The sequence below is a fragment of the Larimichthys crocea genome, chromosome XXIV, assembly GCF_000972845.2.
Source record: "Larimichthys crocea isolate SSNF chromosome XXIV, L_crocea_2.0, whole genome shotgun sequence".
NCBI classification, from domain to species: Eukaryota; Metazoa; Chordata; class Actinopteri; family Sciaenidae; genus Larimichthys; species Larimichthys crocea.
Genome location: NC_040034.1, coordinates 17,437,119 through 17,454,056, shown reverse-complemented (window position 1 = coordinate 17,454,056; position 16,938 = coordinate 17,437,119). Strand labels below are relative to the sequence as shown.

Below are 16,938 nucleotides of genomic sequence, written 5' to 3'. Positions count from 1 at the left end.
CACAACTTCCTTTTAGACAGACCGGCACAAGGGCAAAAGTGGAGGAGACGTCAAGTCAACTGAAGTTTGCTGAGGAAAGACAGAGTGTTCCTCTTCAACACTCACATACACATACCCAAAGTCAGTAAACTTGTAACTTTCATACGCACACACGAGGAGGACAGTCTTCTTAGAGGAGGGATACTGACCTACAGTCTTCTGGCGGACAATACTCCTGGCCTTTTCGATGCCTGGTGAGCCAGCGGTGGTGGCGCTTCTCTGCCTCATGGCTGCTGCCTGACCTGGTTGGTCTCTGCTCCAGCCCTTAGAAAAGGAACGATCCACAATCGGTCGCTGGCCCTCCGATCCTATACCTGGTGCAGGTTTAAGGAGAGGGATGGAATTTCTCATTTGTAAATTGTACTTATTCCAGGAAACAAGTTACCTCTACCTGTAACTATACACTGATGTAATGTGTAAAGACAAGCACTAGTGTACGGATGTGATGCACATCATCGTTTCTAAATTCTTAATATTTAGTAATTTGATGTTTAAATATCTTAGTTCTTCTAAGGTTCCTTTCATTCAGCTATATATTCATTCAGCTATATTTTATAATTCTGGATATTTTCATATGGTGTACATTTTTATATTGTCCAGCTTACATTTATATTGTTATTTGTTGTCAACTGCTGACAGCCAAAGTCAGATATTGGAGTAATTGCTGTGTTTTAATTGCGACTTTGAGACGCTGCACATTAGACATGAAGCTAAAGATTATGTCAGATGGATATATTGTAATTATCTTAACCCTCTGGGGTCCCATCAATTTCCTTTGCATTTGTGTGTGATTGCTTGGACCCCAGATGGTTAAATATTAATAGGCTCAGGATGACAAAACGAGCTGTCTGTATTTCAGACTCGCTAGCAGGAAGTTCTTTGTGTTATATAACGGCTGTGAGGTTCTCTCGTGACTGACCGACCTTTTCCTTTGTGTTTCTTCTGTTTTTGTTCGCTGAGTTTGTCCAGAGGCAGCTCATTCAGATCAACACTGTACAGGTTCCTGGCCAACACCTGACACGCAAAGACACGTTTATGTTACCACACTGGTTAAGATGGCAGCAACATCCATGGCCGAGCTGAGGTTGTCCGTCAATAACAGGGCTGAGAAGTTGACATATTTTAATTTGTGCTAACAACAAAATGTTCATATCTCAGTCAAAGCAGTGAAACAGACACCTCCAAGATACTGTAACATCCGGGGAGAACATGATAAAAATAACATCCAGTACCTTGGTGAGGGTTTCCATGGTGAGCGACCACTCTGTGACCAGCTCATCCCAGCAGGTAAGAGAGGAGAGGACGGAGAGCAGGTCGTCCCACAGCTCTCTGCTGATGTAGACGTTTAAATTGCCCTTAATCCACGCTACTATCAGCGTCTGCACAGAAAGAGAGGAGCGAAAATGATAGAACATTATATTATCCCTCTATTCAGTCGAGTTATACCTCATTGCTAATGTTGTTTGCTAATTATTGTTATACTATTATTACTTATTTAGTAGCATTAAGAATGTATTGGAGGTGCTCACAAATACATTTCACTATTATATGTGATAAACTGAATTGAAATAAAATGATTTGATTAATGGTTACAATATGGCCATGAATACATCATGTGCTTTTATATCATTTGCAGTGATAATAGACAAAGTACATCTTTGTTCTATCTGTTTTTGTTGCCAGCTATGTTTTAAGAATCACAAGCCAGTCTCAGAGAAGCTGTGCTGCGGTAAATAATAATGTTTTTTAAGTGTTCCTATTCATTGATTCATTTTTTATGCATCACAGACATAACTCTCCTTCTACCACACGGATCTTACAGTGTTACAAACATACCTGAAAAATAGGTCCGGCCAATCTGCCTGACAGTGTGTTGTTCTTCTTGCCCTGTGGCATGATGGATGGAGGTCTTTTCATCACTGACTCCGTCACCCTCAGCAGCACCAGCAAAATTTGCTCCCTGTGAAGAACATTTTTTTAGTGTCTCCCAGTCCAGTAACAAGCATGATTTTCTTCTGAGTTGTTGTTTTGTTGTTGTTGTTACCATGTTTTCTGGTCCATGGTCTCATGCATGACAAGGCTGCGGTAGATGTTCAGGACTCGCTTGCACATGTCAACATGCTCCTCCAAAAGGATCTTGATGTCGTTGGCTGGCTCCAAAAGAAAAACGTTGGCCGAGTGGGTGATAAATACCTGAAAAGGAGACGAGCAAAGATTGATTCTACAAGGTAAAGCAAGGACCGTAACAAGGCGATGCAACAATGAACTTTCATATGTATATATGTAATGGACAGACAGATATTTTAAGTATATGAGGACAGGACAGTATACCTGTAGCGTAGTCTGAACTCCAGCATGAACGCTGTACTCCAGCAATTCACTGTCAATTACCTTGTTCATTCCCTGAGGAAAAGAGACACACACAGCAGAGAGAAGGAAACAGACTTTAGGATATATTTTCCTGGACTTTGACAAAGCTCATTAACAAAATGGAGACTGTATCATCAATTTATCAGACACTTAATTATTCTAATTCTATTTTTTTTTAAACTAATGAACGCTCTGTTTTTTGGGGCTTCAATCATTATCAGAATACTCAAAATTCTAGCATTATCAACATGAAAAAAAAAAAAGATTGTGATCGTACTTTCTGCCATACTGCTCAGCCCTATAAAGATCTGTTCACGTGGCCTTTGTTTACCTCAACCTCCTTGTCTCCAAGCTGGGAGCCTGAATCCAGACTGCCTCCTGTGGCTACGGGATAGGGGCCCTCCTCTGGCTCCTTCATAAATACTGGCCTGTCCTCCATGGAGATCCACTCCTGGTAAACACGGACTACTTTACGCATCGCTGCAGCTTCGCACATGGGAAGGAGAAAAGCCTAAATTTGGAAGACAGAAATATAAAGAGGTAATATTAGTATAGACATATTCTATGAAGAACAGAAAATGATCATACTACTCATAAAATCCCGCCCCACTCGCTGAAAAATAAAGTTACTCCTCTTTTACCTGTCTAAAGATCTCAGTGATGAAGTTGACGTTGGTTCTGGAGCTGGTCAGAACTCTCCTCACCACCTCCATGTCTGTCAGCTGCTCTTCATCCATGGAGCAGAGTGAGGAGGAGCTGGGCTCCCTCTCTGTCAACGTGGATGTGTTGGAGTGGCTCTGTTCAGGTTCATTCCCAGCCCCTGGACCCCCACATAACCCCATGCTGCCTCCGCCTGGTCCGGATAAACTCCCGCTACCTTCCAGGTGACTGTCGCACCGAATCCCACCTCCGCCGCTGTCGTCTGAGCTGCCTGCAGAGCGAGCTGCCAGGCCGGCTGCTGCTCGCTAGAGGTGAAACAAGGCAAAAAAAAAAATTAACAAATCAGAAAATAATATCCCATATAAATATCTGTGGAGAGTTCCTGTGTAACACTTTGACATGTTGTCATTTGTGTCTGCTGTTGTGGAACATTTTCATAATATTTAACCCTTTGATGTTTTAAACATCTGAAATCTGGTCAGGACCTCACGTATTACTAGAGCTCCAACAGGAAATTGATCTGCAAATTCTTGGATAATTCATTTTTTAATTTTTAAGAAGAATTTCTCTTTATTTTATTTTAAAAACTGAATATAGTAAAGTTTTGGACGGTTGGTTGGACAAAACGAGATATATGAAGACATCATCTTGAACTTATCTCTTTCTTCCATAAAAAAAAAAAAGACTAATTGATTAACCGAGAAAGTAATGTAAATTTATCGATAACAAAAACGCACACTCTGTATTTTGCCAAAATGTGTGTGCGTGTGTCACCTGTATGTTCTTGGGGACGTTCTCTCCCTCTGTTCCTGGGATATGTGTCTGTGTATTGGGTCGTGGCTCGAGCCAGAAGGAAACCAGCCAACGGATGAAGATGACTCGTGCCTGAAGGAAGCTCTCCTTGGTGCAGTACACCGTCTCGCCGCCGTCTTGCTCCCTGCGCACCACGCTGTAGTAGGGCTTAGGCCGCATCGGAGGCACGTCTGCAGGCAAAGAGGAAAATCTTTATTTATGTGGTCTAGGGTTACAATAAAACATTATTGTGCGATGTGTTTCAAACGGCTACTGGATTTACAGCATCCAGTATCTATTAAAGAGCTAATGTAACTGACCCAGAATTGGGTTGTAGAGGCTGGTTTCCATGGCGAAGTTGGGAAAGATGTGAGGAAGGTAAAACTTCCTGAAGTGACCAAAGAGGAAGCTGAAGCCACGCTCATGGTTCTCTTTACAACGCCACTCAAGGGACTTGGCCTGGACACATGGACACACACACAAAGACAAACAAGCTTGTGTTACAAACAGGGCATCACACACACAAAATCGTGTCAAGAGGAGAAGAGCACCATTGTTTTAGGGGAGAATATAGCAAGAAGAGAAGTCTGTTAGTGTCAATAAGAGATGAAATTTATATTTGTTAGTGATTCCAGGAAGGGATTAGATGACTAATTCATCTGCCATCAAGTTTATTTATATATATATATATATATATAATATATATATATATATATATATATAGATATATATATATATATATATATATATATATATATATATATGATGTCAGTATATGACAGAACTGAAACCTGGTTTCTCTCATAATGTTTAGCATTAGTGGCATTAGTAATGCATTGCAATGGTGTAATTATGTAGTGTTAGCTGTGTTAGTAAGAAATGATGATAATACCTGGTTTACCATGTATTTGAGTAGAGCTTCTAAAAAGTAAGCAGTGAGGTCTTCCTGGTTCTTGTCACCTGACTGGGGAGGAACCAATGGAGTAATCTCTTCTGGGGTAACCTGAGCTGCAGGGGGAGGTGCAAGTAGGTGTCATTTTTATATTGCACTGAACACTGCAAAATATGGTTGTTTGTACACATTGTGAAAAAACATTTACAGGGTTTTAAATCTTATCCGATAGTAGCTTGTCAGACACATTGAGCCCATGTTGAGCTCCTTTATAAAATCTGACCACGTTATTGTGTGTGTTACTTCTACTAACTCTCTGCTAAACTCAGCGGTGGGTTGATCAGCGTGTCCAGGGTGCGTGGGGTCCCATGGCAGAGCGGAGCTGGGAAGCCAGGAATCAAACAGGCAAACATGCAGAGCTGCTCGCGCTCTGCGTTGCTCTGTAACGCCTGCATCCACAGCAAGAACAAGCGCACACCCTCGCGACGGATCTACAGCGCAGATGAGAGAGGGAGAGATTTAGAGTTTAGTGGTTTGTTTTTTTCTGACATAAGATTACATTTCTCACTAACCCTACTATTAAGATGTAGAGGGCAGCAGTCAATTTGTTTTAAGGATAGCACTAGATTACAGCCAACTACATATTCTAACCATTTGGGAGAAATGTGAAGATGAACTGTGCAATTTGACTGGTGAAGCTGTGGTTAACTTGTGAATTACTGTCAAGTAAAACTGATTAGTGTTTCAGTATTCCTTCATTATAAAGATTTGGCTCCCGTTCTTTAAATATACTGGGACTAAAATGGTAGCAGTTGTGTTGAAAGGCCTGGTGGATTACAGTCATGATCCAACACATTGTATGAACACATAAGTGACACACTGTGGGCTTGCATTGACTACAACATACAAACTTGTGTTTGTGATGCTGTAACTGCAGAGAAATATAGGATGATCGATGCTGGCCATGATTGGTGATGTGTCCCCTCGCTGACTCTTTATTGTGCATCGCAGTCTTCCTCTTTAATACTGTTTCTATTTTATCTTGTCCTTGTTTTGTTTTTACAATGTTCACATATTGTGAAATGTAGGTTGACTAGCACAGTAATGATACTAAATCATGTACTAGGATGATGTCAAGTTGCAAAAGGATGCACCTACTTAACTTTTACTATGAATTACAAGAGAAGAGACGATAGGAGGCCGTAAACAGTGCGTTAGGACGCAGGGAGGATTAGGATCTAGGATCTATGACTGACTGGCTATTACAGGGTTACCAGCAAATCAGGAGCAGTACCTTCAGAGAGTTCCCAGTGTGCAACAGCTTCTTGAGTATCAACCCTGAGAAAGAAAGACAGAACACAAGGTCATCTCTGATTGATTTCTATACTTTTGAATTGGTGGGAAACGGTTGCCAAACTGCAGTAAAGCGTTCTTAATGCACACATTGATGTTGATTAACTTTGTGCCATTTGTCTTACTGATCCTCTCACTGATCATTTGCCATGTGAGTCGCTGCGCACACCGAAACCGGTTAAACCTGATTCGGCAACACATAGTTTGCTATGATCTGCTGCACAAAAAAAATAAAAAAAATCTAAACTGTAGCATGTGTTTTTTGGAAAGGGATTAAAAGGTGGTTTTCTGTGCGAGTTACCGATGCTGTGGAACTGCCACCGGCTCTGGATCCTCTCTGGCAGGAGCTGGAGGATTTTCTACAAAACACAAAAAAGATTCAGATTATGAGAAAAATATTATTATAGGTTACTTGTTACATGTTATAAGATATAAAATGTCACAGGCTGGCTGGTTATTTGTTGAATTCAGACTGCTTTATGAATACATTTAAGTCAGTTTGACATGTATTAATCGTCAACTCAAATTTGAACTAATACCTAATAAGGAAAATCTATATTAAGCACATTCCTTTTAGCCAAGTGCTCACTGGACTTGTGCTCAGCCTTGTTCTGAATTTAAAGTGTGCGACGAAGGGCCAAATGGAGGTCAGTAACACACACACACACACACACACATACTGACTCTGCTATCTTATGAGTGTTGCTAAATTCCAGTGGTCTGAGTCTGAGGTCAATGCCAACTGGTTGCTGTGGCACTGACCAAGACCACCGACAGAAGGTTAGGAATCACAAACACTTGAGTGATTTAGTTTCACATAATGTCAGACCTGTGACCTGACCTATGTCGCATCAAGTATTAAGATTTAGATCTAGATTTCCATTTTAATAAGAAATGTGCAATAATATTTTATTACCTCAAAGATGAAGAGGATGGAGTCCAGCTCCTCCCTCTGAGACTTGTGACCTGAAACACACACACACACACACACACACACACACACACACACACAAGCTTTAGCTATAGCAGTGATACATCACTTTACTGTATATCTACCTTGTGAAAGTTGACCAGTCAGAGCTTGGTTCTTGACGTTGACCGTGACTAAAAACTTACCCTTTTGCTTGAGGTTGACCTCAATGGTGACAAAATTCTCAAAGAAGACATAGTAGATATGGGAGTAGTTCAGGTCAAAGAACTGTTTCAGCTCTGAAGGCTCTGCGTTTTCTGGAAAATTACACACACACACAAACAAACAGGACAAAAGCACCAAGGTTAACTCAAAGACTGTCAACAAACTTGTCCTTGATTCTCACAAACTGTCTCATTGCTAAAAATGACAAGCAGTCAAATCATACGTTCATAACACTTCTCCTTTACCAAACCCTTATTGTACATACAAAACATCAAATGTGCTTCTCAACTTGACCACAATGTCTATGTGTTTAGTCCCATGGCTGCAAAGCAATACAAATATCAGGGAGAAAGGGAGAGAACTTCAGATTAAATATCTAAGTAATGTAATTTTAAGACATTTCAACAGTTCAACCAGCTGTAGGCTCTTCTCTGTCTATACGCATCTATAACAACGAGAAAAGAAGCTGTTGTGAAGATCACACATTTCTGAATTTTCATCACAGGAAGTATGAGTTTGTGTAACGTAACCTCACTGCAGCATCTGAGTTCTTAAAATACGCAGCTGAAGAGACCAGCTACAGTTTCAGATATCCAGCATACTGCTCAAAAAGGATGGGAAGTTTACATTTGTGTGTTCTGGAATGAATCTCAACACCACTGGCTGTCATTTGGGAAGGAGACACACTGACTCAGACACAGAGATAAAAAAAACACATGCGTGCTATTACTGAAAACACAACCGCCACGATAGATCAGGGTCAAAACCGAACGAAAACACACAAGCATGTGCACTGGTACACACTTTCTACTCTTCTCATCTATTGATGTCGCAATACTGGGTTGTAGCATTGAATGCTGCATCCATGATGACCAGAGCTGCATTTATCTTTTGTTCTACGTCACAGTCAACAAGTGTGCGAACCTATAATCTATGAAAAATGACCTGCCTTTCTGTAATGGTCTAGTTTTTTCCGACTACAACTAGACTCAAAATAACAAAATACCAATAAAACAACATGTTGCATTACCTTACTCGAATAAGTGCTTTTGCAAACTAAGAGAAAACAAGCTCCTTGAGGGATTGTTGTGGCACGAACAGCAAAGCTGCCTTTGACTTCTAATAATGGAAGGAAACTCTGACCTTGTAATGTGATATGAAGGGGCAGCATCTCCTGTCATCAAACACAGCTCGTAAACACAATACAATCTTATTCATGCGATTTTAAGGTTATAAACCTACATATAAATGCATTCGAGGTTTAGTCAGCAACTGTGGGCACACCCAGCTATTTATTTTTTGGTCTGACATTAACAACGAGGCCAAACAGGGCTAGGGAGAAGTTACTTAATAACCTGATTGCATCAAAAGTGTGTTGTGTGCGGTCTTTCAGATCAGATAGGAAATATTCTACCACAACACTTTAAAACAACACTCTTGGTGATCAAGGGAAACAGCTTTCAGGGAGTTTTCTACCTTAAAAAAAACATCAGAAACATAGACAAAAAAGATATTTATATATATATATATATATATATAATATAATATATATATATATATATATATATATATATATATATATATATAAAACCTGCTGTGCTCTAAAGTGGCACCGCTCCAGCTATCATTCTTATCAGGCTGCGACTATAGTGCCCACATGCAATTTCCTCAGTGGTGGTCTGGCACCATGATGGCTTAAAAGTGCGTGGTTAGCTATGTTCAGCTGTCTGAGCATTCCTCCTCAAACAATGTGACTGCAAATGTGTTTGTGCGAGTTTGTCTCTGTGATTGTTATCAAGGTCCTGTGTTCCCCTTAGAGCACAGAGAGGGGGCACACCCCTTCTTCTCTCTCTGTCGCACGCCACACACACACACACACACACACACACACACACACACACACACACACACACACACACACACACACTGCCCCGTAGTTCTTACAATAGAAACAGGAAGTTGAGCTACTGTATGAGAGGAAATAGTAGAGGTCATTTCCCTCTCCGGTCAGTGTGTTTGTGGGTGTGTGCATGAGTGAGAGCAGTTTGTATCAGTGAAGGCACACCACACACACACACACACACACACACACACACACATCACTGCAGTTGGTGTTGTGTTGTGACACATCTAAACACAAAATAAGACACTCAGCATTTATCACACACCATGTCTTTGTCCAGCCAGTACCCGGGCACACCCCTGGAGAAATCACAACAGTCCAAATACACACACACACACACACACACACACACACACTCACACACACACACACGCGCACACACGGTAATAAAAACATGACTCCATTCAAGACAAGTCAAACTCCATTCAATAACACGACAACACACCCAGTTTAAAGCACTTTTCTGACACGCCGTTGACAGCAGCTACTCTCGTTCACTTATATTTTATATATTTTAGTTTTAATAGTGCTAATTATTGTCCATTATCGCCCTTCTGAGGCGAATGTGTCTAACTTTAAAGATGAACATATAACAAGCGATCAAATGCGTTGCAGTGGACTACAAGTGAGATGCCGAATTCATGAGTGGGTGCTAAAAAAATAAGTTTTTTTTTTTAATTGAAGGGTTGTGTCTCTTTTTACATGCAAGGCAACTTTGAATTTGGTAATTTTCGAGGTGAGTTTTGGTGTGGCATGCCGTGTGTGTGTGCGCACAGATTGGCACGTAGAAGCTAACCTGTTAACTGCTTCATTATAATAATAATAATAACTCACCTATGACTATCCTTAGATGTTTCAGCCTCGTCAACACGTCCTTTTTAGGGTCCAACACTTTCTGTGTTGATTTTTTAACGTCCCCATGAGGTTTTTTGGAGAACATTCCTGGGGCAGGAGACACAAGAAGGCGATGGCAGACAGCAAAGGAGGGGCTGCAGCCGTTTGTAGCCTCGACTAGCGTTAATCTTCAAACTGTAACGTTAACGGAAAACCGTTGCTCCCTCCCGGTCATGTATCAGCGGCTTCAGCAGCCCTCCGCAACGAAGCGGAGCACGGCGAGGGTTGGGTTTAATCGGAGAAGACGCATTCTGTTTAAACTAAAGACAAATATGTAGAGCGAAGAGGGGCAAAGCATCCATCCATCGCAGCTCCCGTCCACAACAGTCCGCAGCCTGAAGGCTAAGCTGGCTAGTTAGCAAGCTCGGCTGTTCACTTGGAAAACATCATGGCGGAGGAGGGAGGAGGGAAAACAAAATAATGGATAGCAGAGAAATTCAACGGCAATGTATTTTTATTCCGTTTGAATAAAGTGTTAAACGACTGTTATTAAATTATATTTTATTTATTTATGACGCAAACGCCGTTTCCAGTTTTTAAAGTTTGAAAACGCCCGTTGACAATTCTGCTCGAACACTCCGCCTCAAGCCGCACAGCGTTGCATCCTGGGTACCGTAGTTCACGACTTTTCGTTAGGCCTTTTAGCGAGGCGGATATGAGCGACGCAGAAAACTACAATTCCCTTTTACAATTAAAAAGCGCCTTCCTTCTGAGATTTGTTTTTAGCTTAGCCTGAGACACACGAGTGAAATTGTAACTGAGAGAAAAAGAAAAAAGTTTAAGCTTAATTTCTCTGAAAATATTTTTTTCTTTCAACACTGTCACCAACGTCCCGCACCTCTCCACATTGTGAGTACTGATTTAGTCTGAAGCTGTTAATGTATTCCTGGAACAAGTCGTGCTAATCTGGCTTGCTAATGTGCTAACATGATGTTAGCTCGACGTGTTGTTGATGTTTATTTGTCTTGGATAATTTACTGATAAAGGCAAACAGCTTTATTAGCCTTATCAGTGACATTTGCTTTACCCGAGTAAGTTTTTAATAAATCACTACTAACTAAAGCAACATAATAAAAGGTCCATTCTTGTTTTCAGTGATGTCTATTGACGTAGCACTGTATCACATTTAAAGAATAAATTACCGTATTTATGCATATTAGATAAACAATCAAATCAATGAAAATACATATAAAAATATCATTTACTAGGAATAGAAATGACATTGCGACCCTGCATCACTACTTGCATTTTGATTAAAAACAATATCACACAGTCAAATGAATGAAAAAAAAACAGAAACTCAGAAAACTACTCGACTATGGACTAAAGATTAGACTGATCATTGAAAGACGGGCTTTGCTTTCTTGTTTGTTGATACTGCAGTCATCCTCCAATCCTAAGATTTGATGCATCAATGGAGCAATAGTTGTGACCAGAAAGCAATTTGACCTGAACGTTTAACCGTGTTTATTCATGTCTATAAATCTGAAGTGAGAAGTGACTGCTCTGCAAAGTAATACAGACACATCTATTACACACTCATGCAGCTGTAATTAAACATTATTTAGATGGGAAAACATAAGTACTGGATGTAGTGTGCACATGCTTTACATTTCTTTTCATCATCTATAGGTTAGCTGTATCTGTTGTAGGTAAAACTGCCAAAAGAGCCTCACATCGTCTTTCTATCTAACACTACCAGTCTGCAGTTGATCCGTTGCCATGCCGGTGCACCGTGACCGGGAGAAGAAGGAGAGCACAGCAGAGGAGATGGAGGTAGAGGAGCATGAGCAAGAGGCGACCAGCTCAGAGGAGGAGGATTCTGACACCTCCTCCGTCTCCGAGGATGGAGACAGCTCTGGTGAGGAAAAAGTCGAAAAAAGAGTACAACATTCTTTCATACGATGTCAATGAAAAAGAAAGTTTATTCATGTGTATAAAGTAGTTACTGTTAAAGGTTTGACCGGACATTCATACTCCGACACGTAAACAAGCAGAAATATGTGTCTGCCATATCAATTCTTAGGAAGCTAACTTCCATCGCAACTCATAATGCCTAACATAGAGGTGTGTGTGTGTGTGTCTTTCTTTGTCACGTTCCAGAAATGGATGAGGAGGACTGTGAACGGAGAAGGACGGAGTGTCTGGATGAAATGTCCAACCTAGAGAAGCAGTTCACAGATCTCAAAGACCAGTAAGACTGAAAGAGTTTGATTGATTTCAAGTTTACTTTTTGATATGAAATGTACAAAAAGTAACTCTTGTGTTCGTGTGCAGGCTTTATCGGGAGCGTCTCAGTCAGGTGAACAGCAAGTTGACAGAGGTGGAGGCCGGCCGGGCAGCAGAATATCTGGAGCCTCTGGCGGTACTGCTGGAGAACATGCAGGTCCGCACCAAGGTGGCAGGTAACTTCAACACAAAGACACACTCACAGAGGCTTACACATTCTGACGTACTCATTCACTCTCTTATTGTGTCTCTGTCTTTGTCAGGCATCTACAGAGAGTTGTGTCTGGAGTCTGTGAAGAACAAGTACGAGTGCGAGACTCAGGCAGCATGCCAACACTGGGAGGTCAGACACACTCACACAAGCACACGTTTGTACTTATATACTTCAATCCAAACTGCCCTTTGAAGGTCCAGTTGAAAGTGAGGGCTGGCCAAAACGTCCTCACTCCCAAGGTCTGAAACTCAATCTGGTCCTTGCAGAGATAGACACAGACACACACACACACACACACACACACAATTTTCACACTTAATTTTATAATGGGCAAGATATTTATCAAAAGGGAGTGTTCCAAAAAAGACGTTGGCAAAAAAAATACACTCATTGATGTTACACATTGAGTCAGATGCACGCTTGTGTGTTAGATCTGATAGTTTTCTCTAATATTATCTGTGTGTGCGTGTGCGTGCAGAGTGAGAAGCTGCTGCTGTTCGATACAGTGCAGAGTGAACTGGAGGAGAAAATCAGAAGACTGGAGGAGGACAGACACAGCATAGATATTACATCAGGTAATATCTCATGTCATGAATGTGCAACTAAATACAATACACTACAAGCACTGTATATTGTATCTGTGTGTCTCTGTGTGTCTCTGTCAGAATTGTGGAACGATGAGGTATCAGGGAGGAAGAAGAGGAGAGATGCGCTAAGCCCAGATAAGAAGAGGAGACGACCTTCAGTGGTGTCTGATATCCTTTCACTGCTAATACCTCTTTTACTGTTCTCATTGATACCACTGAGTACTTTTACTGTTTCTATAAAACTCTGGCATCTAGATTTGTCTTTATTTATGTTTAGATTTAAATTCTTCTCTGCTTCCTGTGGCACTCTCCTTAACTCTGCTCACGCCCATATATTGTTTACATGCTGCCTGACTTGGACATCCTGGAGGACTGGACAACTATCAGAAAGGTATCTAAATGCATCTTTGTCCCCTGGTGCAATCTGTGTGTGTGTGGGCGTCTTTTAATAACCCCTGTATGTGTGCGTTGTCTTCCAGGCTGTGGCTACGCTGGGTCCCCACAGAGGGAAGGCCGACTCTGACAGCCCTGTGTTCCCATTCAGACCAGACAGAACCAGATCCATTCTCAACTGCTGAGACACACACACACACACACATCCATACAAAACACACACATACAGTTACACATCAGGAAACACTCAAGGACCTCAAACACATGCACGATGCATGCAGACATCTATATATGACACACAACCACTACACTTCTCAGCTAACAGCGACACCAGTCGGTAAGCTGCCTCTCATGCTGGCAAGCACACACAATAAGGACTTACGGGTTTGCAATCCCTTTAAAGGACAAACAGGAACAGGACTACCGTTATTTCCACTGACACATTCCCAATACTTCCAGTCTGAATTGGGGTATTAATTTTTTGTTTTGTTTTGTTGTTTGCACCAGTCTTTGTTTCTGTGCAGTCAGTGGACAGATAAAAGAACGTTTACCTATTAACAGACAATTATAAGCAAATAAAGGGTTTAATTCCAAAATGACAGACCATCTAAACCATTAAGGGAAAATGTTAAGCCCAGAGTTGAGCCTTTTTTAAAGGTCCAGTGTGGTCCAGAATTGAGTGGCATCTAGTGGTGAAGTTTCAGATTGCAACCAACTGGAAACCCATCACCTCTCCCTCTCGGTTCAAACATGAAGGAGAACCTACAGTGGCTGTGAAACACGAAAGGTCTGTTGTAGAAACAAAGTGGTGACTCCATGGAAGAGCCGCTCCCTCTGTAGATATAAAAGGTTAACATTACAGTTCTTATTTTTAGATAACTTAACACCAATGTAAACATAGTTATGAAACTGATGTTCCATTTTATGTCAATAGATACCTTTTAAATGTTGGACCTTTGGACACACAAAGGTTGGACACACTGGACTTTTTTAAAGGCTGATTATTGCTGTAGCTGTGTTACATTAGCACTACATTTCAGTCAATGTAATACATACATAGAAATTACTGTGTGTCCCAGATTTGTGCAAAATATTGAAGAATCACTGGACACGCATGTGGGTGACACAAGCAGGCTTTTTATTTTATTTTTATTTTATTTTAAATAGAAGGCCAATACAAAATGTCACCTGGCATCACAGTAAAATCAGTTTTCATTTGTACACCATCCTTTCAGACAGCGTTTGATCTTGGAGGATTAGATCACAACGTCTTTAATGTTAGTTAGTGTTACACTTTGGATTTTCAGTCCTTGACATTTTGAAGTGGATCAATCCACTTTGGTCGTTTCCGCAGACCACCTTCATTCAAGTTTTTAATCCTCCCAGAATCTAGTCTTTAATGAGGGTGCCATTGTCTCGATACATTAAAGTAATCCAACAGTGTTCTCGAAACTGATTTTATTGGTGGTGTGTTCACATAATTAATACAAATGAGGGAAGTGACCAAAATCATTTGGCTTTGACTGCGTCCGTGTCAACAGGCCATTCAGAACTTTAATTTTTATGTACAACCTAGTTCACATCCCGAGTTGCACTGATGCCTAGATTTGGTGAACGGCATCATGTGATTGCTTGTGTTTTTATCTGTGTTTCACAGCTTCATTATCCCACACACAGTTTAGTTCAAACATCTAAAAATTTAGTTTTATTTGGCGATACTGGAGGTTTTATTGTTTTTTTTCTTCGTGGAATTCAAGCTGTCAAGCTCTCAGTGACGAGGTCAGGGTGAAGGCTTCGTCACTGCACATTATTGTGTGTGAGATTTATAAAGTTAAACCTGGAGGGTTAATAACAAAGCTTCCAATGACACACGAGGAAATGCTGGTTTATATATGAACCTTGTCAATTGTGCCATTTGTTTTATATATATATATTTTTATGTGGATCTGTTTAAATGTCTTGCATGAAAATAACACTTGCTTTTTGTTTCGAATAGTTAGATGGTGATCACAAGACAGTTTGTACAGCATCCAGAACTCCACAGTGCCTACACTTGAAGTTCAACTCTGTAAAATTTGTCTTTCTCTCACATCTTTGAAATGAAGAGTAGTTTTCTTGTTTTTATTGGTGCATTTTGCCGTTTTAAGAATTACGTTTAAGTTAATTTTGTTGCTGTGCGGTTGCGGTCGAGACAAACTCAGTGATAGCAGTAACTAAAATGCAAGAATGAAAGAGAGGTTGTGTGTTTTTAAACCACCAGTGGACTTCCTCATACCAACACCTCTGATAAGAAGGTAACAAAAACAGAGGGTATTTCAGTAGAGCTTCCTCTACACCATTATACAGTGTTTATGGGATACCTGGGCATGTTGAATCCTTTTTTTTTTTTCCCCTCACCAAACTTTTAGAAAATCCTGCATTTTTCATGCATCAGCAAGTAAAGTCAATTTACTCCCCTCTATATGTAACACTACATCACTGCGATTGCAAACCGGTATTAATAGAATCATATCACCACATCAACAGAAATATTTTATAACCGAGGACCAAATAAAACGTCAAGGTATCCCTTTAAAGTTGCTGTTAAACAGGTATTACTGTTACATTGTCTTCTTACACATCTACCTCTTCTCTCTATCTCTCGCTCACTCTTCACGTTTGCATTATTAGCCATGGACATGAAAATGCTTCCATCTTTATCTCAATCCTGACAGGAGCTGAGTTTGTTGTTTCGGCGTATTCCTGGTTTTTATGGCAGATGTGCAGATTGTTTTTTTTTTTTTATAGCCTACTGTGATGATGACTAATAGTACAAACTAAACCACGTTCTTCCAATCTTGAACCTTCCACAGATACAACCCACTGTTTATAAAGGATGATGAACAAACTGCCATTTAATAATATTGATTTTATAAACAGAGGCTTTTGAAGATTAACGTGGTGACGTAAAATTCAAATCAATATTTTTCTGACCGTTTCTGTTAAATAATGTATCAGGTACATTTGTGTCTTTCTTGTTGATGATGTGGGTGGTTTATACAATTAAAAGTTGTTTTTATAAGTACTTTGTGGTGTCTGTTCTCTGTATTTTTAGCAGCAAAGACGCTGACAGCAAAGCTTAGCGAGCACATTGGTGGTTTACATTACAGTCAAAGTACCAGCAGACCAAGGGGAGACTCCACATTTTAACCCCAGCTCTTTGCAAGTGATAACATCACTAATGACTATGAAATATTCAGTGGCTTTCTATAACAACGTTTAGAGCTTTACAAGGCCTAAAGACAACATATAAAAAGGAAGAAGAGGAGAGGAAGCTGAACGCAAGAGTGTACAGTATATTTTATATATACTAATAAATTGACTATTGATCACACTTCAGAGCATTTAGAAGAATGTACTGTGGATCATCTACATATGCACTGACAACACGGTGCAGGGAGAGCCTGTTGTAAAACTGAAATATTTAAGAGGTGACAG

General features: G+C 40.5%; 2 protein-coding genes across 7 annotated transcripts in view; one reads left to right on the top strand and one right to left on the bottom strand.

Annotated features, from left to right (window-relative positions):
• Positions 1-10,413, bottom strand: part of ralgapa1 (Ral GTPase activating protein catalytic subunit alpha 1) — a 62,281-nt gene extending 51,868 nt beyond the window's left edge. The window contains exons 1-17 of one of the 6 annotated variants that reach the window (XM_027274578.1): positions 9,979-10,413; positions 7,223-7,333; positions 7,023-7,072; positions 6,408-6,465; positions 6,048-6,091; positions 5,067-5,244; positions 4,754-4,869; positions 4,182-4,320; positions 3,844-4,052; positions 3,051-3,374; positions 2,741-2,920; positions 2,371-2,442; positions 2,084-2,232; positions 1,876-1,999; positions 1,272-1,418; positions 963-1,053; positions 189-353 (exon numbers count right to left, since the gene is read on the bottom strand). In XM_027274578.1, the coding sequence (XP_027130379.1) occupies positions 189-353; positions 963-1,053; positions 1,272-1,418; positions 1,876-1,999; positions 2,084-2,232; positions 2,371-2,442; positions 2,741-2,920; positions 3,051-3,374; positions 3,844-4,052; positions 4,182-4,320; positions 4,754-4,869; positions 5,067-5,244; positions 6,048-6,091; positions 6,408-6,465; positions 7,023-7,072; positions 7,223-7,333; positions 9,979-10,084 (2,263 nt within the window). In that variant the 5' untranslated portion in view covers positions 10,085-10,413. The remainder of the gene's footprint in view (positions 1-188; positions 354-962; positions 1,054-1,271; positions 1,419-1,875; positions 2,000-2,083; positions 2,233-2,370; positions 2,443-2,740; positions 2,921-3,050; positions 3,375-3,843; positions 4,053-4,181; positions 4,321-4,753; positions 4,870-5,066; positions 5,245-6,047; positions 6,092-6,407; positions 6,466-7,022; positions 7,073-7,222; positions 7,334-9,978) is intronic. The other 5 variants (XM_027274575.1, XM_027274577.1, XM_027274579.1 and 2 more) reach the window with 5 other exon arrangements.
• A 331-nt stretch (positions 10,414-10,744) lies between these two features.
• Positions 10,745-16,525, top strand: brms1la (BRMS1 like transcriptional repressor a). The gene is made up of 9 exons (XM_019276361.2): positions 10,745-10,887; positions 11,741-11,899; positions 12,142-12,232; positions 12,316-12,443; positions 12,531-12,610; positions 12,960-13,056; positions 13,147-13,236; positions 13,395-13,459; positions 13,548-16,525. Exons 2-9 carry the CDS (start codon positions 11,761-11,763, stop codon positions 13,644-13,646), a joined length of 789 nt encoding a protein of 262 aa, XP_019131906.1. The 5' UTR covers positions 10,745-10,887; positions 11,741-11,760; the 3' UTR covers positions 13,647-16,525.
• The last annotated feature ends 413 nt before the right edge of the window (positions 16,526-16,938 follow it).